The 26,298-nt window shown below is 39.2% G+C and overlaps 1 protein-coding gene across 4 annotated transcripts in view; it reads right to left on the bottom strand.

The window, feature by feature from the left end:
• TTC7A (tetratricopeptide repeat domain 7A) overlaps nucleotides 1–26,298 on the bottom strand; it is a 158,911-nt gene that overhangs the window by 78,844 nt on the left and 53,769 nt on the right. For all 4 annotated transcript variants that reach the window (XM_065754827.1, XM_065754837.1, XM_065754846.1 and 1 more), the window contains 4 exons: nucleotides 20,542–20,659; nucleotides 14,451–14,508; nucleotides 10,816–10,888; nucleotides 5,533–5,693 (listed from right to left, as the gene is read on the bottom strand). In XM_065754827.1, coding sequence (XP_065610899.1) covers nucleotides 5,533–5,693; nucleotides 10,816–10,888; nucleotides 14,451–14,508; nucleotides 20,542–20,659 — 410 coding nt within the window. The remainder of the gene's footprint in view (nucleotides 1–5,532; nucleotides 5,694–10,815; nucleotides 10,889–14,450; nucleotides 14,509–20,541; nucleotides 20,660–26,298) is intronic.

Here is a 26,298-nt window from a genome sequence, read left to right as displayed (position 1 = left end):
CTTATCTGCAGTCACTAAGCCTCAAACACAATGTTAAGAACAAGCACACAGCAGAAATCAACAGGAAACCCACAAAACCTGAGCTTGAAATCTAAACCATAAAGTTATTGACATTTCCTTATGGAATTTCTTTCTTCTACACAAATAAATAAGTACAGAACCTTGTGGATGCTGCCTCAAATCATATTCCTGCATGAGTGATGCCAACTTATTTGCAGAACTTGCATTACTTCTCCAATGCGAAAACCAGTATTTGGAAACTTTGTTGTTCTCTACAAAGGTCTTAAATGAACTATGACAGCAACTGTTTACTCAGGTGGAAGGAAAAAAAATAGCTGGGGTGCATATATTTTTTTAAAGCCCACCAGAAGGGGAATCTGACCTTGGCTAAACACAAGAGTGCTTTCTGTTTCCTCCTCATCCAGGACAAGAAAATTATCCAGGGCAAAAAACCAAATCAAAACAAGCTAAAAGTGTGGAGATAAATTCAAAATGGAAAAAAAAAAACCAAAAAAACACTAGATTCTTAGTTCTAAAATTCTTTTAGCTTTAAGTATCTGTGTTATCATTAATAAGTGCCAGGAGACTAGCTTCAAGATTTTCCTTCATATATTTGGCACTATCGTTACCAGTTCCCCAGAGTACAGTCATAATTATTTCAATGTATCACTTGTTTTTTTAAATGTTAATTTTATGAAAACAATAACAGATCCTAATAAGCCAACAAAAGCATATGTTAGTGGTTTGTACTGCAAAAACTCAACTCAAAACAACACTTCTGATATATCTCCTTTTCGTTTAAGTGAGTCATAGAAGCCTAAAATGTTTTGCACTCTTGTAGAACAGACTGGTCACATCATTCCAAGTACATACTTCTTTACTGTCATCTAAGGCATCAATACAGAGATAAAAACATTTGTGGGTCACTCTCATGAACCGTGGTGCCAACACACCACTACGAGAATTTACAAAGCTCCACCCTCAGGAGTTTTGCATATTCTAAGACTTGTGTAATGTGATTTGATGCTATAGAAAAAATAATAATTTATTGCTGCTTGAGATCCTCAGGCCTTGTGCCCTTGAGGAGTTCAGAATACAATGCAATATTCTGAGAATTTTAACAAGCTGTTTTTATCACCATGATTGCCCACAAGACGTGCCAGGCTTCGCTGCCTCTTGCATAATGACGAGCTGGAGTCATATAAACATGATGATCTGATTCTCTAAGGCCATATATCGATAGCTAAGTGAGGCCACCACCACTTTCATTAGAAAGTGGTAAAACTTTTCTACAGCACAGATAGTAGAGAAGGGGCTATAACTATGCTGACATGAAAACTGTAATACAGACTATGTATAACACAAAGATTTGCAAACCAGCAACTTAGGGACAATTGACTCCTTACTCTCCATGAAGATTAAAGGCAAAAAGACAGTTCTAAATTATGGTTTGTAGTTGTAGTACTCCACCTGTGCCCCTAAAGATGTTACCTGAAGCAAACATAACTTGTTTTGAACATAAAACACACAGCCTTAGAAGTAATAGAAAAACTAGAGATGACACATTAATAATGCATTTTTATATCCTGATTGTATGTTGTTGGCTTTGTTTGTTTGTTTTGCAGTGAGCAAAACCACCTGGTCAATGACATCACTTATATACCACATAATTGTTCTCTCAACAGTAGGTCTGCAACAGACTATGACAAATAAATCTTGCCAGAAGATTACTTTACATGTCCTTAATGAAATCAGTGCAGTAGCGATGAAGACAAAAGGACATTTGCTGCCAGTAGACCACTTACAATCTAGAAGAAGACTGTATTTTGAAGGCTAACCACAATAAACAAAACCTTCCCTCCAAAACAACAATCAAATGTTTTCTGCTATAACACCATCTCTAGCAATTCTTCTTGCAAAATTTACTTCCTTTTTATTGGTAGCATCCAGGATACATATTTAATATCTCTTGGCTTCAGAGTGTTTTTCACTACACATATAGTAATTGCTTCTGTAGTATCAAGTACCTTGACAGAACAAAAGCATATGCAATTGACAGCTGTATTGCTCTTAAACTGCAACCCACCTGCCTCTTTTTGCATAGTTCTGTGATATTTCCCTTTATAATGAGGGACAGCAACATAACAGTGTCTTATAGCTTAGGGAGAAAAGGAATATTAGAGACTATTAACTGAAAAGCATTACAACTCAGGTGTCAGATGCACAACTGCTATGAAGATGGGATCATTTAACAAAACATGTACTGTCACGGCAGGCAGAGACTAGAAATTCCTGGAAGTTATGCCCTAAGATTGTAGCATAGGGTTCCAAGCAGGAGGGAAAATCAAGTAGGCAAACAACAGAAAAGGTTTTGATGAGCAGTTCAGGAGTAATTACAGAGCAATAGAGTATCTGTAAAACTGATAAGCCTATCTCCAGCTTTCTAACAATTGTTTTCTTTTCCAGTGCTGGGAGCTAACCAAATAGAGTTAAAAGATGACCAAAGAACAAACCAGACTCTGGAAGAGTGGGAGAGTCAGAATGACAAAACCAATTTTACATGAGTAAAACAGGAAGGACAAAATATTGCTATCTGAAGATAAAAACATGTCATCCAGTCTTTGTGGTAGCTTCCACAGGATACCAGACCTATGAGACTTCTGCATGGAACATTTTGTAAGATATGAATACAGGCTTAAAAATGGAAATTCTTTCTTTCTAAATAAACAATGCTTTATTTTATGTAGATCATCTGAAGGACATGAGGGATGCTCGCTAACATTAGTTCTTCCAGATAAAAGATCAGTCCTTAAGACAAGCCAAGGGAAGTGACCTCACCTGATCCCATGTGAAACACTGACCTCTGAGTTGGAAAATAATCAAAGGAATTCATCTTAAAAAAGGCTTATAATCAGCATCATTGACCTATATGGGACAAATACCTGAATCTAGCAGGATTCTTCCCTCCTAAAGATGCTTGAAAAGTGGTGGTATTGCATTCATTGACTTATTTTAAAAGCATAGCAGCATCAGCAGGATATAAAAACATAAGGCTTTTGCCTAGATGCTTTGCTTCTCTAAGAATCAGCCATTTTTCAGGAGAAAACTCCCACGTGAACACTGCTATTATCTCTGTCTTTTTCAGCAATGACAAATATGACACACATAGCAGTGTATGTATTTTGGTTCACTCCACCTCACAATGTTTCCAACCTAGGTAGCTCTTATTCTTCCTCTATCTGATCTTTTGCTTGAAGGTACATTCAAGTGCTCAAATTCAGTCATTTGCTGACTGTAATGTAATGCACTTGTTACAACATGCAGTTTTTCAAGCAATAGTGCTCTTCCCAAGTACATTTTTCTTGTGCTTTTGGATATTCAGATGTTAGATGTTAGCTAGATCCAAAACATTCAATTTATCCCTCACTGTTTTCAAGGTTCAGCTTTTGTATCTCTGCTCACTATTTACCATACAGAGCACTAACTGTCAAGAAAATGTGTAAGTTTAAGCACTCCAACAAGGGGCACTTCTAGACACATTTGGGTCAGTCTTATGGGGCTCACACCAAAGGACGTTTCATTTTTTAGCTCAGCAATCCACACTAACCAAGTATGAGATTCTGAATTATTATTTCTTTAAAATACATTATGAAACAATGTAATGTGGAAACAAACAAACAAACAAAAAAAACAGAAGTAAAGTCATCTTAAATATATACAGCAAAAGACCAAGGAAACAGTAGATGTTTGCAGTTTGGGCAAGCCGAGAACTTAACTTTTATGCATTATTCTCTCTTTTGTTTAGGATATAAATACAGGTAATACTTCCATGTTTTGCCATGTATAGTGCTTCTAAGGTCCCTTAAAGCAGCTTTTGTTTTCCTTTATTGATATACTGGTACATGTAATCAAACTATGCTCCCAAAAAGAGTTGTCATTAGTAAAGGAACCCTCAGGCCCCAGATTACACAGTTGCCTGGTTCACATCATTGAGAACTGGGAAGAATATTCAACTACTTTTAAATACAGCTTTAAAATAATGCAGTAGAACTTGCCTGTACAAATTATGTGAGGTGATCTGTAGTTACTCCATGCAGTAGTTCAACTTACCACAATTTTCCTTCAAGGCAGTAACAACTAGATCTACATAATAGCATCAGGTCTCTCTCCCTACAAAGTTTCACAAAGCAGTAGAGCTCTCCTATCATAAGCTGCACTTAGACTCTTTTTCAAAGTCTGAAACAGTTGCAATATTTGGTCAAAACTGTACATGCATTCTATTATTCTTTTCTTCCCCATTCTCTAGAATTCCTGTTCTTTTTAAATTTTTATAAATGCTTTTTTTTTTCTTTATATTTTTCCTTCTTGCAACTCCAACATTTTCTCCATTCTCTCACTCATCAGTTGGTGGGTTTAGAGAAAGATAAGAGAGGATAAGTATGAAGCCAGCCCTGCTCCTACACCCCAGCACACCTGTAAATGAGCCCCTTTGCCAGCAGTGTTACATAAAACAGCTCATGCAATACGCAAAAAGGGGTTATTTCAAGATCATGCTTCTAGCAAGTCTGCATCTAAGAGTAAGTATAAACCTGTGGTTTTCATTGCCTCACTTCTCACAGAAACAAACCATTCTGCTATTTCTTGCAAGTTTTTTCCATGAAGATTGGCACTGAGAAGCAGAGGAGATATTTCCTGCTTCAAAGAAATCAGACTGCCAGACATCATAAAGCAGCCTACCCAGCAGCCCTTCAAGATGACTTTACACAGCATGTTTTCTTTGTTCTGGCCTCCTCCCGAAACACAAATTACAAGTGCTAGAGAAAGGATCCCAGATTTGATGAATTAGTTGCTTCATATCACATGGCAAATACTCTGTTCATCATAGAACAGGTTTCTTCTTCCTCATCCACCACTGCTTTAGCAGTCTTTTGAGTGTCTGTAGTGGAAACAGTGGAAAATTTTTGCTCCAGAAAATGTGTGCTGGTTGAAACCTGGTTTTAGGCAGCCAAACCATCTTTTCACCTACACATTAATACTGTTTATGACATTCAACTGTTCTTTTTCCCCAGTTGTGCTACTGCAGCAAATTGTGTCATACATGAAAATCAAACCAATGGTCAATACATGAACAATGTTTCCTCTTTAACCAGCAAGATTGCCAAATTACAAAACAATTCTTGATATAAACTAACATCATCATAGGTGTCTCACACTCATTCCTCCACATGTAAAAAATGACATACAAAAACGTACAGGGATGTATGTGGGAGAAAACACCCATGAGCACAATATGGAGAGACAGACAGTGGAAAAGCAATCAAGCACAAGGATTAGTTATAAAGACTATGAACATAAGCACGCACAAAAATACACTGAACCTCAGACATTTTAGTCTTATAGTACACCTACATGCAGAGTAACATAATTGTAGCAGACCCGATGTAACAGGTTTCTGATGCATAAGAAAGAAGAACAGAGCTAGTAAGCAGATCATTCCTGATGTCACATAAGAGATCGTACACTAACTCTTACCTAAAGCTTTCTGGGTATTCAACAACAGCCATGTTGATAACTTCCAGTGCATGCTGATAGTGCTTCTGAGCTGAAAGGAGGAGGGCTAGGAGATGTAGTGAATTCATGTCATCTTTGCACAGTTGTAGTGCTTCCTGAAGATGTTCCATAGCATCAGAAATCTGGGAGGAAATGGGGAAACATAAAAAGAAAACATATTTCTCCTTCAGTCCTTCATGGTATCTCTTTCCCAAAGATAACGCAAATATAGTCATCAGAAATCTTATTCAGGCATCTTATGAGGAAGAGTTCTACTATCTGAACAGTTTGCCAAAATTAACAGGCTGCATTGCTTGAGAAAACCCACACATTCCAGCAAAAAGTCTGCAGCATTACCAAATTACTGCTTATAAGCAGGAGCAGCAGTCCAGATCCAATGAAACCATGGTACTTCTACACTGTAAAAATCCCCTACAAAGGCACAACTCTCAACTTTGCTTTCTAGGATGGGCATTTCAGCAGTGTGACAGTATTACAGACCTTAGCTGCATTTTGTCACTTCATGCTAATGTCCAAATGGCTTTTCCCTCATACTGAGCTTAAGAAAGCCAAAGTACTCAGCTACAGCATTAGTGGTGATTTCATGCAAGCCTGGAGATAAGTGATAGACTGATCCACAGACATAACTCCAAACTGGTATCTGGCTCACTGATGAGTGTCCTGGCCTAGGTTCAGGTTTGGATATATGACTTAGTTCTTAGCATTAATGAACTGCTGTTTGTCTTGTGTTAATAAAGCCTACTGCAAAGCTAAAATAAAAATACTGACTGAAATCCTCAATGCTCCTACAGCAGCTTCCTAGGATACTTCTTCATTACTATGTAAAAACACTATCAATGACAAAAGAACTCTGAAGCAGGACAACAGACATGAGACTGTTGTGGGTCCAGGTCTGCCAGTCTACGAAGGACTTCAGGAGGTACACCAGTGATCTAGTTTCACTGATGAGGGACCTTAGAAATGTAACAATACTCAACTTTATTTGCATGTGAATGTACAAAAAAGTTACTTAAGCAGCACAAAAGTCAACTGTGGTCTTACAACTCTTAGCAAATCTGTCAGTTAAACAGGCAGTCATATGCCGTTGAAAGGGATGTAATCTAAAATAATATTCCCTGTTCTGAACGAGAGTTTGCAATGTTAACATCTCATTTCAGTGGTGGAAGACAATTTTTCAGTCTAGTACCATCAGAGTTCTAGGGAATGGCAGGTTTTGGACATCATGCTTCCTGTCACCTGATTGTTTTAACTCGAGTCCCCCAAAAATCCTAAGTGCTGTAACACCTACAAACATCTACAGTTCTGCTGCAGTGGACAAAACACATTAGAAAAAATACCCTTTAATAACATCAGGAGATTCTTCTCAGCTACAGAAAGTATTTCACAAAAGAGCACCTTTCAACAGAACAGATGCAACAAATTTCAAACTGAATTTCTAGAATAATAAAAACAAGATATTTGGCAGCAGCAAACACAAACCTCTTTTGAAAAGTAGAGATCATTGATCTATTGAAGAAGCCAAAGCTTATTTATTTAAGTAACTGCGTAATATGAGAAAGATGGAAGCTGGCAGCACAGATGGTACTCTGAAACTCAGAGGTATGCTGCCAGTTTAAATTCCCCACAAGTGCTATGCCTCAAAGTAATCCTATTTCAGCTGGACCACAAGTCCAAGTGGGGCCAGCAATTAGACCAGGCTGCCCTTCTCTGATTCGTCATTCTGTTAATAGATACACCACATCTACTCTGCATGGCACACAGGTATACTCAGATCACATTGAGCAAGAAGCAAAAATACCACAGTAAGCCAGAAACTGCATCCTGAGGCACTACCAAAATAATGTGGATTGTTTAGACAGCCCCTTATGATAGCCTATATTTTCATAAAACTACATGCTTCCTGAAAAACCTTGGGATGTTATAATTGCAGGTATAAAAAGGAAAACAGAATGAGTGTTTTTCTACAATTACACAATGGTAGAATGCACTTACGTAGAGTGCTAAATCAAATGGGATCTTGGAAGCATTTGATCCAAATGAGTTTTCAGGCCTTACATTTTCATATCAGTTGTGAGTTGCAGTTAATTAACCACTAAAACTATCCCTTCTGTCTTTATAGCACAAAGATTATAGAAAAGATAAAGCTCCAATGACTGTGAAGAATGTCTGCTCAAAACAGATCTGCTGCAAACCACCAGAAAGCAAGCACGAACAAATCTGTGAGCTATTTTATTACTTAATTCTCAGTGCAAGTTGTTTATCATCACTGGAAAAAATCAAACCCTCAACAGAAAAGCTGCATGTTGCTCCTCAGTAGAGGAGGTCTGGGAGAAACAGAGAACAGAGCTATTCCCATTAGCAGTACTGAATGGAAACAGAGTTCCTCTCCTGGGGCAAAGAAAAGCTAACACACTCGCCTTCCTCAAACCAGAATAAAAACTGCAGAGAAAACAGCTGAAATGTTTTCTTTGCTATTCCTAACTCCTGCTCCTTATTTTTATATACTGGAAGGAAGGCAGTAGGTGTTTTCTGGATATTGCCACTTGAAACTTCAGGTCTGCTGGCAGTCCACAGATGAAATTGATAAGTGAGACCTCTAATTCTCAGCTGCTGGCCCCGGCTGTCTTTGGCTTCCTATTTTCATGCAAAGAAAGGTCAAATCAGATATTAAAATGATATCAAAACCCATGTGTTGTTTTTATGTATCCAGTACTGATTTACATGGCATTTGAGGTCAAAAACAACATCATCCCCAAAAGGAGAATGGAATCAGTACTTAAAATTAACAAGAGCTCTGACTCTCTAGAGCCATTTCCATAGAAACTGGCCTTCTAAAAAAACAAGGCAAGGCATTACAATCAGTGAGCTTTAAAATCTTCAGGCTACCTTGTCTGTACTGATCCAAATGCTGTTACTGCAGAAACAGGAGAAGCAGCTGAACCAGCAGCCCAGAGCTGCAAGTCAGGCTTGTATATTGGCCCGGCTGGCCATCATCCAGACATGTTCTTGGAGATACCCACCTCAAGCACCTGCTAACCTCAGTGTGATGGCACTGCCACTTCAGGAGAAAATCAAAATGAGACTCTCCTCATAGAAGATGGAATTTTTCTCTATTTTGCTGAAAAATCAATTTTAAGACGCCTTGGGGCTGACCCAGATCCTCTGAGAAATATTGGAGTCCTTTCAGTTACTCTGGTGTTCTTTAAGACAGTCATACACACAAACATGAACATTAAGCATAACACCATCTTTCATTTTGGTCTTCAGCAGCAACTCCATGAAAACTTTTTATAACCACTCTCCTTGCCATGTTCTCATCCAGTTTTGGAAGAAGGCTTATGCTTTTCCATTTCCCCTTTCATGTGCCCAGTTCTGACAGAGATAACTGCTACTAAAAATATTTCAGAGTCTTTCAAGGAAGATGAATTGCCCAAACTTCACTTGGCACTCTACCAGTCATCTGCCTTTCTTTGTTTCATGAAAACGCTCTTTTATCTATGCAAGCTAATATCTATATTTTTCATTTGGGTAAGGTATCTCATTTATTGAAACTATGGAAACAAAAAGGCCACAATTGCTGAGAATAACTCTGAGGTGTTATCTTGTGCATGGTACTGCAGAATAGCCTGATGGAAATCCTAACTCTGACATTTAATAGTTAATGTAATCTATCAAAATAAAAGGTATCATTTATCTTTCAGTTTATCAGAAAGATAATATATTAGATACCTTAAATAATTAAGCATATTAAAATTGCATTACCGAATGTTTATCATTAAGTATACTGGCAAAAGAAGAGTAGGATATTTTACAGCAGTCTAAAAATAAAGATATCACAGGTATCTCCTCTCTCCAAGCATGCGTTAAAGATTTATATCTCACTAGATGGAGAAAAACAGGAGTAGCACAGCAGGGCTCAGGCTGACACTACATAACCCACTTAGATCATACATCTAGGGTAGCAGGGGCAACTGGCAAAACGTCAAGGATGAGAATATCCAGGTGAGGAAGACAAAAGAGAAAGTGAACATGAGGACAGGAGATTGAAGGAAAGAACAGGAGGGGAAAAGGATAATGAAAAGATGAACATGAAACAGCAGTGTAAAGACAGGCTATAACTGGAGAAAAAGAAAGGATTATGAGTTAAATTTCAGTAGTCCAGTAAAGACAAGAAAGAACAAATGACCACAAAAATCTCTTTTACTTGGAATATTTGAATTGTTATTCTCAACAGCAGTTGAAAAGCTGTAATACTTTTACTCCAGGCAAGAAGCAAAAGGGGCAGCAAATCAGACAACCTTCCTACGAGGCAGAAGCTGTGGGAGAAAGAGGAGTCACTGGATATTTTTAAATCAAAGACCCTGAGCAAACTCCATCATAAAGCAGGCAGTAGGCTGATGACAAAGTTAAATTAAGCCATTTTAATTATCCTTTTTTATTGCAAGCTTCCTCACAACACACCGCTCTCATTATTGAAGGGTTACAAAAGTGACATTATCAAGAGTGTGCTCTACTGGAACAATTAGTTTAACCTAATGAACACACAGCTCCCCTAATTATCTCAGGAAAGTAAGAAGGATCCAACTGTTTGACTCTGGACTAAGAAGATAAAACTGCAGCAACCAGAAAGCCTGCCAAAAAAGGAAACTAGAAGAGCATTTAATAAATAGAGATGACTCCTAATATAAAGTCTTTGGCTTTTAAAAAGGGACAGAGAAATAAGTCAGTGCAGTGTATCTACTGATCAGTTTGATTTTTATGAACTAACACCTGCAGCAGCATTCAAATGCCAACTAATCCCACCCACTGCAGAGCTCCAGCAACCATCAAAGTCTAACGTGGAATGTGCCCAAGTATGGAATAAACCAGCTACCAGTGCTGAGAACGTGAGATCTGGTTGTGATACAGAAGCAGGCAGTAACAAGAGCAGCCTGTGGCAGGACACAGCATGATATCCAAGGAACAAGAGCAAATACCTCTCACTCACCCTACCCAGACTAAGTTGCTCAGAGTGGGAACAGCAACACCCAGGGCTAAAAGCATACGGTAATGAAGGATATTCCCCTGGGTCACATGCACTGTGGAATTACTCCTTAAAAAAAATAAAAATCTTACACAAATTCTGTTTGTTACTGATTACAGTGAAGGTAGGAATGGATCCTGTTTAGTATGGCTTGATATTGTACAGTTTGACTGTCCTCCCACATTCTTAATGCCCCAGTGGTTGCTAATTATTGCACATACCTGTCTGACAAGAGCCAGCTGTAGTGATAGGTAGAGGATGATTTGGTGATCCTGCCGGTCCAACTCCCGTGCTCTTTAGGAACACAACACAAAAAGAAAAGTGGCTGTTAGACTGTACTTTCCAGAACTACTTTGTCATGACTCATACACAAACAGAACAAAACCCAGTCCTGTCTAACAGAAAACTATACCAGTAACAGAATAGCATACTGAAACTTGACAAAAAGTACACTGATGCTGAATAAGCCAAGCTCACAGGAACACACGTGAAACATACAACTGTCAGGGTTTATATAACTCACAGGCTCATTCGTTAAACATCATTAAGTGTTTTGGAACTTACATATCTGATGGAAAAATTGGTTTTAATTCACAACAGAAAATGTTTAAGGCATTATTTTAAGTAATTTAGGTAAAGGGAGACAGCTGTCTAACTTGTTCCTGTATTACTACTTTTCAAACAATAGGAGAAGTTTGGGTTGGCAACAAAAAGTAATCATTATTTCTGCTTATTTTGACTACAAGCAGGATCAGAAGCCCAAGATATCAGCTAGTGCCAAAACACAAAATATCCTCCACTGTACAGCTCCTCTTCTAACTGTTGACAGCATGCTCCTCATTCAGAAAAGGAAGACACTGTGGGAGGGTTGAGGGTTTGATGGCAAAAGCTGAACCTTGCTGAGAATCAAAGCCTTTATGCCTGGGGCTAAGGGTTCTCCCATTAAACCAGCTTGGCCTTCTCAGATATTACTTTCTGGTCAATGGCTACCAATAGTGCATACTGCAGAAAGTGTCTGGCTAGTGAAGACAGCAGCATCTCCAGAACCCAAGGTGGCTTTACAAGGCCAGAAGCAGGAATGGACAGCCAGGGCAGAACTGTTCCTTTCCCAGCCACGTTCAGCAAGAAGCTGCAGCCTGAGTTCACCATTCTGCAGAGAAGCCCTTGAACAGGCTAAGTACCAGACAAAGTTTCAGGCACCTAATCTAGTGGCAACGTTGGACACTGGCTTATGCCACGCAGCAACCCATCTCAGTTACCAGTGGATTATCCCCCTGTTGAGTGAGTTGCAGACGCAAGGAGCTCACTCCTGGCTCTGTCATGGAGTAAATCCATTGCACATGCGAGAGATGGAGAAGAGGAAGATCCATCATAGCAAGGTGACATTCCTGACCTTTTCATGAGTGGTGCTCCAGGACGACAAAAGGGCCTGCACCTGCACTGCACTGCCCAATGCAACCGCAGTCAGAAGTCTTTGAGAAAGAAACGACAAGCTGACAAGGCTAATGGGTTAGAAACCCTGCCAAAACTACTCATTTGCCAAGAGTAAACAAATAAAAATCAAGGAATTTGGAAACACAAATAGAGGAAAGCCAATGATACAAAGCTGGGAGGAGTGGCTGACACACCAGAAGGCTGTGCTACCATTCAACAAGACCTGGACAGACAGGAGAGCTGAGAAGGGAACAATGAGTTTTATGATGAGGTTTAACAAGAGCAAGTGTAGAGTCTTGAACCTGGGAAGGAATAACCACGTGCACCAATACAGGTCACAGGATAACCTGCTGGAGAGGAGCTCTGCAGAGGATCTGGGTGTACTGCTGAACAACAGGTTGGCCATGAGCCAGCAGTGTGTCCTTGTGGCCAAAAAAGCCAAGGTAATCCTGGGGTTAATTAAAAAGATCATGGCCAACAGATCAAGGGAAGTGATCCTTCCCTTCTACTCTGCCCTGGTGAGGCCAACATCTGAAGTACTGTGTCCAGCTCTGGGCTCCCCAGAACAAAAAAGACAGAGATCTCCTAGAAGGAGTCCAGCAGAGGGCCACAAAGATGATCAAGGGCCTGGAGCATCTCCTGTATGAAGAAAGACTGAGTAACCTGGGTCTGTTTAGCCTGGAAAAAAGAAGACGGAGGGGGAATCAGATAAAGGTTTATAAAAACCTAAAGGGAGGTGGGAGGCAAATGGATGAAGACAGGCTCCTCTTGGTGCTATATAATGATAGGACAAAGAGTAATGACCTGAAACTCGAATGTAGGAAGTTCCATACAACATGCAGATGAACTTCTTTATAGAAAGGGTGACAGAGCTCTAGAAGAGGTTGCCCAGAGAGGCTGTGGAGTCTCCTTTTATAGAGATATTCAAGATCCATCTGGACACCTACCTGTGTGACCTATTGTAGAGCACCTGGCTTTAGCAGGGAGGGAGGTTGTACTCAACGATCTCTTGAAGTCTCTTCCAACCCCTGAGATTCTATGAGTTGCTTCAGGAAATAAATTGCACACCATATTAATGGCAGCCACTTCTCAAATGACACCTCGGCCTATGAGCAAGAACAAACCTGCTGGAGTTGGCCTACTTTCCACTGCCTTTAAAAAAAAAATTAAAGATCCACAAGATAGAATCCAGCTTTACTCCAAATTGCTGACAGAGGGAAAGCCACCTCTTCTCCAAGCAACTCCTGTGAAATCTTCAATATCCTCTCCAACAATAAATAACAGCAAAGTTCACGTGTGCACGGGCAAAGAGATTAATGATGCTTTTGAAAAGAGAGAAAGTTGGTACACTACTATTAAGTTTCCTCAGAATGTATTAGAAAAAAACTTGATTCAAACTTCCAGCTGAAAAGGCCACCACTAAGGATGGCTATAAGGCAAACCACAGACTGAGAAATTCTAGAAGTAATTTAAAAAGATGTGAAAAACAAGGAGAAAAAAAAGACAACAAGGAAAAATAAACCAAACTCAGGCATATAGGAAGATACTGGTAGCTACTGTCAGAACATTCCTGTTGGCTGAAATCTGAGTACCTAATTTCTGACTAGAAGCTTGTCTGCTTCCTAGCTAGAGTTAAGATACCATGAAAACAAGTCACAGCCAGTGGGAAAGGTCAAAGCATAAAAATAAATGCACTTTAAAAGCACTGCAGCACTGCAATTACAGAAAAATAGGGCAGTAGTGAAGGTATTACATTGGAGCCTGGGAACTATTGTGACTTTAAATATACTCCTGATCTAAATAGTGACTGTATAAATGGCTTTTAAAATATATACTTTTTAATCTTTCAGATTCTTATGGGTTAAATATCCAGAATTATATTTTCTGTTTCAGTTTGGCAAAAGTAAGTTTCTACTACCACTTGTTCCTTGCAATCACTGTAGGAAAAACATGTTGATCAGCATCAGAATAACAGCTAGTATCCATTTAAGTCCTCAACTTGCTACATCTGTAATTACATATATCAAAGAATTCAACATTTCATCACTTTTTTATAATGCATTTATGACCACAACAAAGCCAGAATTTGATACTTCAATCCAAGACTTAGACCTCATAAGCTTCCATTTAATTGCCATTTGAGATCCATAAGCATTTATGCTTACAAATGTTAACTGCCCTAACAGCTGCACAGTGTTTTTAGAAGTAGAACAAGTACTCTTAACCTTGGATATTCAACCAAATAATTGCTGCATTTCACCACCACAAGAATGTTTTTGACATGTGACTGCTGAAATTTACGGAAGTGTTTGTAAAATTTCAGACAGTGTGACCTCATAGAGAAAGTAAAGCATACAAAAAACCTATTCTGGATTCATCGAAGGAACTACGTAATGCAGGAACCAGTAGGATTCTTACTCACCGCTCCAAAGTCCGAAGCGCTTTCTTGTTGTATTCATCCTGAGTGCTCTTCAGAGTAGCTACAAGGCAATATACAATGTGATTTAAGAGTTGAATTCAATGTTTCAGATTCAATAAAAAACAGCTACACACGAACAGAGTATTTCAAATCAGAGCATGAAAACTGCAGCAATCTGTGTCTGTACTCACGGCTGGAAAATGTGCCCAGTTGTTCTTAATGGACAGCACAAAAATCAGATTTTAACTCAAATTCTCAAATTATTTCCATTAAAAACCCTTCAAACACTTTTATCTGAAACCTTGACGTATTTTTATTAACATATGCCACCAAAAGTGTCTGGAAGGAGCAGAAGACGTACACGAACTAGATACAATAAATGTAAAAGTACCTCTGCCAGGCCAGCGTACACATTAACGGCAGTAACGAGCTGGGTGTTCTGACTTACATACAGAATGCCACCAACACCATCTTCATGTAGGAGGATGTTGCAGGTGGAACAAAACAAACTAGGAGGCAGATTTACAACTCCATGTCACATCCCTTGAAAACCAAGTATTTCCCTATGACCACGACAAACCTTCAGGTTACTTCAGATATGGCATGAGCCACATATGCCCTCCTTGGTGCATTTAATTGCCTAAAGATCCCACCCACTAGGCTCACTTCTCAATGAGAAGAATCACTGTTACACCAGAGTACCACAAAAAAAACCATCATCATCAAAGTTGGAAGAGCTCAGAGAAGCAGGGCTCTCTTAAATCCAGAATATCTGGAAAACTAACAAAAGAATTCAGAAGTACACTGGCTGCCTGCCTTGCTCTCGATCTTAGTTTTGAGATTTTATGTAGAACAAGAAACAACTGCTATCTGTTCTGAATTTGGAAGCTGCTGATCAACAGTACAACAAAGAGACAAGTAGTTAATCAATCAGCAAACATTCACCTATGAATATATTTCACTTCCTATATCAAGCCAATGTAAGCTGCAGAAAAGAAAGATAGTAAATAGTGAATAATTCAGCAACAACTCCCCAAAGATCAAATATTCATATAAGTAAAGAGTTGTGCTCTTCTACAAGTTGTAAAAACGTATAAAGTTTCTTTAGATCATCCAACATGATAGCAAGTGAAACATTAAAATAATATTTTTCCAAAGTAGTTGTAGTTATTGGTCCTTTTTTACTACTATGCCTCTCAATAACTCTTCTAAGCATCAGCTTTATTTGGAAGGAACAGCAATCTTCAGGATTTCCTAAATCATAAAGATAAAAAATCGCTTGTGTCATAAATTCTACTGTAAATAGTAAAAAAAAAAAAAAAAAAAAAAAGAACAAAAAAATACATAATTCAAAGAATAAATTTGAAGAAATGTGCTTTCATGCAAAACACAGCATTTATAAAAAGCTGGAAACACTTCACTCTCAATATGCTTAAACTGAATATTCCAGTCCACTGCCAAATACTGAAAAATAACAAAGGTGGAAAGCTTCCAGAAAAATATTTTAGAAAATCATGATTGACATTCACATAAAAATACCTGAGGGGACCCTAGAATGGATTTGATCACAGTTGTAAACATTCATTCAGAAAAACATGTCACATTGTGTTTCTTATGGAAACTATGGTATTCCCTATATAAGTGTAGTTCTAGAGACACTACACAATGAAGAAGATGGAAAGTGATTTAACATCTGCCTTCCAAATAACCACAAAAAGAAAAAGCTGTTAAGATCTTTCGGGTTTTCTAAGTTGAATGGCTGTTCAACTTAGAAAGTAGAAGTACTAATATGCTGTGGAAATGATGTGATTACTCTACAATTACAGTTAATTTTAAGTCTGCACTGATGAGGTGGGACCTGCAAGTCCCACTTCTCACACTATTGCATATTCTGTCTCTAGATTAGTGTTTGATTTAGCCAAACAAATTGAAATTTGACTTTTTCCATTTCTATAAAAAGGCAACTAAGTGATTTTGGGAGAGATGCAAGAGAACGAAAGCTGAAGTGATGACTGAACAAGTTGAGTAGAAACACAACTTGATTTTAACTTTAAACAAAAACTGAGCTCAAAACTCAATTCAGAGGCTCTGTTCCAATGTTGTATTCGAGTGAATGTCAGTCTTCGTGACCAATCTCAAGTACAAAGGCTACATACAGTTAAGAGGTAGCTCTTAACAGCAATTCTTAAGTTCTTCCCTCTCTTTCAAAATAGAAAAATGTACATCTCTACACTAAATCTATGGCTGCAAGACAGGCTGCACCATTGATCACTATTACCTCAACATGGCAAAAACTTTCAAGCAAAATGCAGAAAAATGAGCTGAATTTGGAAGGCCATTTTGGAAGAACACTGTACCTTTACACATCCAGCTGAGAAGCAGTACGTTGAAATAGTTAGTAGACTGGGAACATGTCTTTTAGGTTCTTCCTAACACTCCTCTCTGCTATACTGCTAGGTCTTTATCAGAGATAGCACACATATACAGTAGAGGAATAAATACAGTGGTGATATGACTCAGCAATTAATATTTATGCCTCAAATTTACAAAATCTGTGCAAGTCCCTCCTACTCCCATGCCCCTCCTTATATGTGCTCTTTCCCTCTTCCTACCAGAATTAGACTTTTTTCCTTAGATAGTGAGAAGGCACTGTCTCTGCAACTTGTATAGTTCACAGAAAACCTCTCACTTCGGACAAAGAAAATCTTTCACTACGAGTACAGAACTAGATGAACATGACTAGAGATCTGAAGCTGTGCATGCCTCTCCAGGGCTGCTGGCACCAACAAATTCGTCACATCTTCTCAAATGTATCCACTATAAACATGGTTGTGACAGTTTTACAAACAAAAAGGCAACAGAACACTTATTATTTCAATTTTAAATAAAAAGCAGAATAAAGCAGAGTTTAATCAAAGTAAGGGAGAGAGCACAGGGGATTTTAAGTTTATAAAACTTTAGCAGATGTTCCTGTAAGAAAGTACATTTCAAACATCACCTTAGGAGCCTAAGATTTATTCTTGGTTGTCCAAAAATCAACAGGTTTTTCAACCTTTTGATACCAAAATACTAAGCTGTAAAGTCACATTCGAAAAGAGAAGAAGGTAAACGGTAAGAAGGTGCAGCACAGGAAACATGGAATGCATAGAATGAAACAGTTAATGCTGAGGGCCAGCATCAATGCTAAATATATACTGAGACTGTCCATGTACCATGGACTGAAAAACCATAAACAACCGCAGCATAATCAGGTCTATTTTTGCAGCACATTAGTTTTATGAGAAAATAATCTAGTTTGTGTTTTCCAACACTCTTCTATTATGCAAATCTCACCATTAAGAAGTGGGGTGGAAAGATGGACTTCAAAAATATATTTCTGATCCAAACTAAAACAAAAATGAATAAGCATCCTTTCACACATACCAGTGCAATTCAAAACCATTCCCTTGAGTTAAGACAACTAATACATCAAGCTATGCAGTTTTAGCATCCAAAATACAATTAATGATTGTGTTGATCATCATCTCCAGATGCAAAAAAAAAAAAAAAAAAAAGGTGTGTTTGTTCACTAATAATGAACAGAGATGTAGAAAATTTAGATGTATGGACATTCTGCATGAACAGGAGATACATGCTTTTAAAAGTGAGGCAAAAGTGTCAGTGACTTCCTCTGAGGACACATTTTTCAGCAACTTCATAATCTTCTTTCAAAAACCATGTAATTAGACATTAAGGACTGGAAGCCACATACTTATGGCCAGCACAAGTTTCAGGAAATCTTATTTCATCCAGGAGTAAATCTAATAGTTGTAAAATGAGTCTATTGAATGCTCCCATGAGTTCTCCAAATCATCATTCAGTAGGACTCTATCTTCTCATCTCTGCAAAATGCACTTGCTAAGAAGTGGTCATAAAGGAAGGGCTCTAATACAACTCCTCAGTGCCTTTGGCACATAGGATGATAAATATTTACTGAAATTATATTAAAGAGAGAAAAGCTAACCTTGCTTGGAAGGCAGCTTTATGTTACTGCTGTAAGCTTTATAAGACAATTGGTTGAGTATCTCTGAAAAAGATGATTAACTGAATATCAGCTCAAGTGGGAAGTTATGGAAATCATATATATACACAGATGTTTGGAATGTCTGCAGATACCACCATGAACTAGTATAAACACAGTGATATAAGACTATGAAGCAAGATTAATAGCAGAGTAGTTGCCTTCCTTTAATTGTGTTCTGTTCTTGATTCCTCACTAAAGCAAGTTTGTTGTGCTTTTGTTGTTGTGTTTGTAAATGTCTCAAATGGTGCAAATTTGACGTTTTCTATAAAAAGCTGTACGGATTCATGAATACCACGTTTTTGAAGGATGTGATCCATTTTATTGAAATTAATAAAATGTAGCCTGAAGATGAAAATACGTGCTTTAGATTTTTCCTAAATAACTGCACAAGCGGCTCCATTGTTCTACATGGTTGAGATACAAGGATGAGAAGGCAGGTATTCCAATGCTTCACAACAAAGTCACATACTAGTCAGGACAAAATTGCAAGGCAACTGTTGCAAAGATTGTTTATTTTACGTTACAAAGAAGACTTACTATAACATCTGAAATAAACTCTTCTACACTTGGAAGACTTCTCTTCCATAGGAGTTTCCAATTTGCACTTTGCTTTACCAAAGTATTTTTAGAGCCAGACCACAATATATACCTCTACAACTCCATACTTCAAAACTCTTCTTCTCTACATAGAGAATAATAAATAGATTGTAATGAACTTAATACAAAAACATTTCTATCTCTAAAAACAGTCTCTGGGACCTCATACAGCTTTAGGGACAGTTTATATAAAATCTAGGCAAAATGCCCTAAGGAGCTAAGGCTATTAAGCAAAACTCAATGTTTAACAAATTATTTAAAAACAAAACAAAAAAGAAAGCCAAGTTCAGATCAGGAAGGGCATACATTTATTGACACTATCTTTGTTAAGGGGAACTATTCAGAGTCAGAGACGTGGAGAACTACAGAAAGCAGCAATGCATGTTTCCCTCCATGCTGGAAAGCTGTTCTCAGAAGAGCTGACTGATGACTGGATGAAAAAAACATATACTGCACTACTGAAGTGCACAAGCCACCTCCTCAATCACATGCCTTTTACAATTCTGCTGTAACTTGCAAGGTCTGAGCACTTCCATGACAACATACAAACTGCCACTTTAGCTTTGTTTCAGGCTCATTTGCCCAAAGCAATCTGTTTATGTGGAACACATCTGACAGAAAAGCATGCGGTTTGGACTGCCAAACGGCTTAGGAAACAAAATAGCTCAGCCTTTATTTAAAGAAACTATGTTAGGAGGCCTTCTACCTATGCTAGAAATCACAGAGAAAGAAAGGCTGTCCCCAGCTGTCAGCCTTATGAAAGTCAAATCCAGATCTCTCCCAAACACCAGGACTTTCAGCCCTTCAGGCTACCAAGCACCAATTCTACAGAAGCACAGTTTAATCACACAAAAACCAAGAAATCAGTATTAAAAAATTAAATTATTACTTTCAGTGACTTGCACCTCGTCAACATCCATATGTACCAATGAGACAGATATTTTTATCTTGTTTACTTCTAAGCAGAGAAAGAAACTACATCACAGAGGGGCTGAATCTCTGCAGGGAATAAGTATCATGCCAGGAACCAAAGTCAGGCATTTCTGCCTCCAGTTCTTGGACCGCATTTCTTCATGTGATTTATGAGTGGGTGACAAAAATACGAAAATAGATTGAAAGTTCCATTTTTTGTTGTGCAAATATGTGAAATAAATGTATCACAAATACCCAAATGAATCACACCAAGAATCACTGCATACAGTCAGATAAACAAGCAATGATTTGTGCTTCTTCCTTTACTTAAAAACTTCACTTTTATTACCATAGAGGACAGTTCTCTCAGGAAATGAACAGACCCCATTTGTCTTGGAATCTGATTATTTTCTAAATCCAGCCATCACTAAAGGCACAGTTTCCAATAAATTTCCCACTGCTTGCACCCAAGAATCAGAACAGATGTTCCATACAACACACTCGACAAACAGGATAACTCACCGTCAGTAGCTTGAAGACTGTATGTCAGACCCAGTGCCAAGTAACCCTTTGCTAGGGACTCTCCAGCATCCTCACCTAGGTCTATCACCATTTTAGCAAAGTATTCTCCCTCTTCCAGCTGCAAAAGAAGACAGGTTGAGAATTACAGGCATTTCTACCATACCTGCTTCAATAAGGTTATCCTTTTATGCAAACCCATACAGTCATCTGAGAGCCATTCACAACAGTGACTTTAGCAACTGCATTAAGCACTTACAGAAAGGAGATTACAGAAGGCAAGACTATTAGACCTTGAAGCATGTGCCCTAAACTACATCCAGATGTTTAAGGTTAAGGAAGGACAATATCTTATTTTTATATTTCTCTCCAGGAAAACTGTGTAACCTTAAGTATCAACAGACTAACTACTTACATTCCATTCTGGCAGTAGGTTGAAAGGTTTATCAGGTGTCTTCCTCTAAAGGAAAACCTTCTAGGTTTGCTCTATATTGCCTCTAAAACTTAGAATAGTGCTCCTTGTTTCTAATCTTAAGGACTATCACACCTTTATTAAGTAGAAAAGACTAAGACCTGTAGACCATTTGTATCTGGAAAAGTCAAGGTTGGATAGGTACAGGCAAAAGCTGTAAGTGACGCTTGAAAGACACAGAATCTACAGGAATAGCTCACATGTATACAAGGTGATTTGCAGATCCTGTCAGTCATAATCAGAGTGACCTTTAACCAGTAGCCAGACAGCATTATGCTACCCCAGAAATCCTACTTTGGGAAACTTTTATGACAAGACAAGTGACTTTCTGGGATGGAATTACTTTGTTTGGAGGAAACATTTTTGTTTGAAATCCAGCTGTTTCAGATACAAATGCTGCAGCAGTAACTGAAAAGTGCGCTTTTAATACTCAGCTTTGTCAGATTCTAGCACCTCATATTTCTTTGACATCTAAAACTCACAAGGAGCTGGAATAAAAAATGTACCAGCAGACCAGAAATTTCCATTCTGCAGCAACCTACGTGTATATTACTTAAGAACAGAATTGATTTCACATAGCCTGTCAAGGGAGCTCCTAGTTACATCCCTTGCAGACATACAGGTGATGACATGAATTACTAGTTGCGTAAACAGAGGAATTGATATTATTAGATGATATCAAACATAATGAAGTCTTTATCTGCTAATCTGTGTACGAAAAAAGGCTGAAAAATCTGCAAATGAAGAGGCCATCTCCATTGCTTGGGTCTTTTCCTCGCTTGCACAGCTCCCGGAGGCCACAACACTTCAAATTAGACGCAGGCCCATAATTTAACATTTCTAAAACCTCTGACAAGGCAAAGACCATCAGTGACCCAAGGACCAGCACATATTTTGTCATCGAACTCTTCACTGAAAGCACTATGAACTGTCGTAGTGTTGTTGATTACCTAGTCAATAACGACTCTGAAAACTACTAATTGAAACAGGAACACCTCTCACAAAAACCAAGCAAATTGCAACTATCATCTTTAATAGTATAATCCAAAGTTGACTGCAAACAGTGGAAATAATTCTGCTGACTCCAGTGATGCTCAGATGCTACCCTTTAAGCTCCCAATCACAACAGGAAGATTGAAGCTTGTTCCAGGTTACTTTTTAATCCTGTAAGCAGCTCTACTGATTTCTCTGTTACATACTAAAGCATGTTCTGGACCAGGGCCTAGGACAATGGAAGAAGAAAAAGTCTCACGACTGGGCACAGAGGGTGGGGGAAAAAAAAAAGCAAAAAAAACTCTTCCCATGAAACAGTAACTAAATTCTTGAGCTCTCAGGAACTTTTATGTAAGACATGAAATCTCGGCAGTTAGAAATTTAATTATGCACCTCTTCTGCTACCATAAACAGCTATATTCCCATTCTATCTCTTCACTGTTTCTCCTCTCCTTCGCACATGCACTTTCAGCCAAGAAGTCTCCATCAGATGAAGAAAAGAGCTAGGCAAGGAATTCTAATGACTAGCAAACAAAAGCATGTGTGTGGTGGGGTGGGGGGGACAGAGTCTGGAAAAAAAAAAGAGATTAAATGAAAGGTTTGGAGCTGTAATGGAGATTTAATTTAAAATCAAAGAAATTTTGCTCCACTGTTTCTCTGAATGGTCACCTGATGGTGCTTAGAGTTCCTGACTGATGGTCCACACTGCATAGATCAGCAACACACCATTCAGTTTTCTTGCCTGCCAATTATCTAGGACCACCTGTGAGTGTCAGATTAATCTTTTGCATGAATAATTAAAACCACAACATTTCAGAATGGCTGATAGAGTGCTTCTAGCACAATTCTTGTAAACATTTATTCATACTAACACTAATGGCACTTTGACCAGCCATAATGGCTCTTATGAACGCAAACTTTGGTCAGCTAAAGGCTGCTTTGAAAAAAAATGGCCTCGTAAACACCAGTGCAGCTCAGCAGCTGGTTTTGCTTATGAGAACATTTACTTCTCCTACTTACAGCACTCAGCCATCTTCCCTGCCAGCCCTGCTGTGACTGCCATCTGCCCCCTCTTCTCCCATTTGCCTACTCTTCAATCATTCTGAGCAACCATGAAAAGCAAAACTTTCCATTCAAATTATCCACTGCAACATTTCAAATCTCCAGTGCACACTGGCCGTATCCTGCCTGCATTCTGGGTGAAAAATCCTTCTCCACATACTTCATTGGCTGAGGCACCAGGAGCCAGCCTGAGCTGAGATCTGTCAGACAAGCTGTGTCCAAAGGGATCTTTATGCACACGGGGTGTCTGCACTCTGCTGTAACAACAGGAAAGGGAGGGTTAAAAGCCTCCAAACCAGCCCTCAATCTTTCTGGATCCCACTAGGTATGACTTTTCTCAGCTCCATCTCCTACAGTCTGCCACATGTCCTGAAGCAGCAGGAGCTACTGTTCCTTTTCCCTCTCCTCATGTAGTAATAGGCATGTGAAGTCTCACTATTTGGGACTCCCATAAGTTGCAAGTTTGGGGTACACAGAAGTCAGCTAAGACACACAAGGCATAGCAGGAGAAGACAGCCATTCCTACTCCAGTTGCACAACCAGGGGGCCAGGTTCAACACGAAGGGAACTCAGTTTCTTCACCTCAAATGAAGACTCCAACATAAAACAGTGCAATGCTGCATTGTGAGGAAAAGAAACATGGATCAAAACTTATTGCAACTTACAGGCCACAGGATGCTAACATTGCTAGCAAACTCTAGGCCACAGGATGCCAGACAGCAGGGGTGGCACAGCATCTCATTACCATTAGGAAACGCACAAGTACTGCCATTACCTGGTTGCCAGCAGTACCAACAGCACCTCCCAGGAATGTGGAAAAAGGCATTTCTTTGGTCACCAGTATGCTTGCAGCAACTTGAATTCACTTCCCTTGGAATCATTACTCGCTATTCCCTCAAAAGCCATAATACCCTAATACTTAAAACCACACAGGTACATCTCTGATTTGGCCCTTACTCTTGCTAAATTGTTCACACTGAATAGCTTTTTGAGTAAAGGGCTGCAGGGAGAAGCTCCCTGCCTCCTGAGATCTGCCTGGCAGAAAGCAGGTGTTGGGGAAAACAAGCTAAAGGGAACTTTCCATATTTTGAACTAAAGCTGTACTACCTGTCAGGAGGCACTTGGAAGCACTAACTAAACAACCTTTCCCCCATACCAGAAAAGAAGCTGCACAGCTGGCACCTGGAGAGAAAAAGGCCACCAAACCACAAGCTGACACTGATAAGACTGTAATGCTGTGTTAATGTTTTTTTTTTCCCCTTCCATCTCCTCCATCCTCTTTGATGAAGACAGATCAGTTGTTAGCTACACAACCCCGAGGGTTGATTTCCCTGAGCGTGGCTATTCCAGCTACTCCTGTCATTTGACCGCAGGTAAGGTGAGTGCTCCAGCCAAGCCCAGGGGCACGCTGACAAGTGGGGAACAGCAGGTGCTGTCCCTTGGCCTACTGCCACCCAGCTGGTTCCCATCCACCACCCAGTGTGTTTTTCGAGGAGCTCAAGCCCTACCCCCACTGAATCTCCAGGACTGCAAGTGGACTGCAGTTTTCACCAGTATGGATTCAGAACAATTGAAGTCAAGCAAAATTGATGTTATACATCAGCACAGAAATGATTTCTACTGCGCTGAGAAGGGGATTGCACAAAGGAGGAGGGAGGAGACACATCAAGTGACATTGGACTAGGACAGCAGACAAGGTTAGTGAAATGGGAGCTTGGACACCCGCAAGCTGAGAAACACCCAAGTATCTCAGAGATGCAAATCCTATAGGAAGGGCTTCTACACAAAGCTATATACTATTAACTAGATGGATTAGGCTTTTATCTTCTTTGTTATACAGGCTTGTAGGTTTGGAGGCCAATGTAAAGAACAGGAAAATCTAAATAATAGGGAAGTTAGGAGAAAAGGGGAAAACTACATAGGAAGAAAGTGTCCAGTAAGGTGCCGTGCAACAAAAAAGCTCCATCCCACAGCTGTTTACAACATACAACATAAATAATGCTACATATGTCAGGAAATTAAAATTCCTGTGCTTTCTATTGTTGGTCTATTCAGTGTTGTCAATTGCTAAGCTGTCAAGTTACACTGCACGTAAGCCCAGCACTTAGTAATATTTGAGCCTTTCCTTCAGTGTATCAAGAGTGGTTGGTACACAAGGAAAATGTATACATTGCAAAATTCTTGGTTGCCTTTAACATCTAAAATTCTCAAGGCTACCTCAGTAACAGTAGCTGTGATGTCAGCAAGAATATATTTTAAAAGATGGAAGAAACCTTCAGCATTACTGTTCACAGTCTTCTCAGCAGCCTCTCCTCACAGTGATGTCAGTCCTTTACAGAGTGTGCTTAGCAAGGTGGAATAACTCAGATAATGGGGCTAGATTTGATCTTTCAGTGTTACTCATACCACAGTAAAACCTACACACTGCCATGCAACTCCAGAGCTCCTAGGTGACTGGGTACAAACTCATGCACATCATTTATCATCTGTAATGACAGGGTCAACAACAGAGAGAAGGAGAGAGAAACACTCTCAGATTAAGTGGCCTGTGAAAGTAATGAATGATAAGCCGTTACCTCAAAAGCATGCAGCTCTAAATCTCCAACCTGCCAACCTTCCAACCCTCCCTCCCACCCCCATCATGTATTGACCTCACTGTACAACTTTACAAATGTTGTGCATGGTCTGGCCTGGCCTGACATTGCTGCTTCTCTGCCTTTGCCCTAACAGATAGCACAATACCCATTTTCCCACACTAGGATCTGCAAGTCAGAAGAAACAAGGGACGTGGTTGTGAAGTGCAGCACCCTCTTGTGCTGCTGTTTTTGCCATGGGGTGAAGTCTCTCCAAAAATTCGTACTAGCTGATAACACTACCATCATGTGAGACTACAGAAGTTTAACTCCACAGTACTATTTCTGTGTCAATTGTGGCCACTGAAAACAGTATAAGCATGTCTCATGTCTTTCTACTGTCTGTTACACCACTGTCCTAGAAGATTCAAGCCTATCCTAGGACTACAATTTGTCTCCATGGGTTTTTACCACATTTCAAACGAGTCTCCATTGAAATCAATGTAGTAAAAGACACAAGAAAGCATCCTAGTAACTAACCATAGATACCTTTAAATAATACTTATAAAATGGATAGTCAGTATTTGACAATGTTTTTAGTATTCTTCCAACACCTGCTACAAACAGAGTCCCGCAGAACCTAGATGAGTAGAGGAATTA

This window comes from Cyrtonyx montezumae, unplaced genomic scaffold (assembly GCF_038088225.1).
Source record: "Cyrtonyx montezumae isolate F1298 unplaced genomic scaffold, pur_monq_1.0 scaffold_0, whole genome shotgun sequence".
NCBI classification, from domain to species: Eukaryota; Metazoa; Chordata; class Aves; order Galliformes; family Odontophoridae; genus Cyrtonyx; species Cyrtonyx montezumae.
Note: the sequence above shows the minus strand (reverse complement) of the source record. Positions and strands in the feature narration are given on the sequence as shown.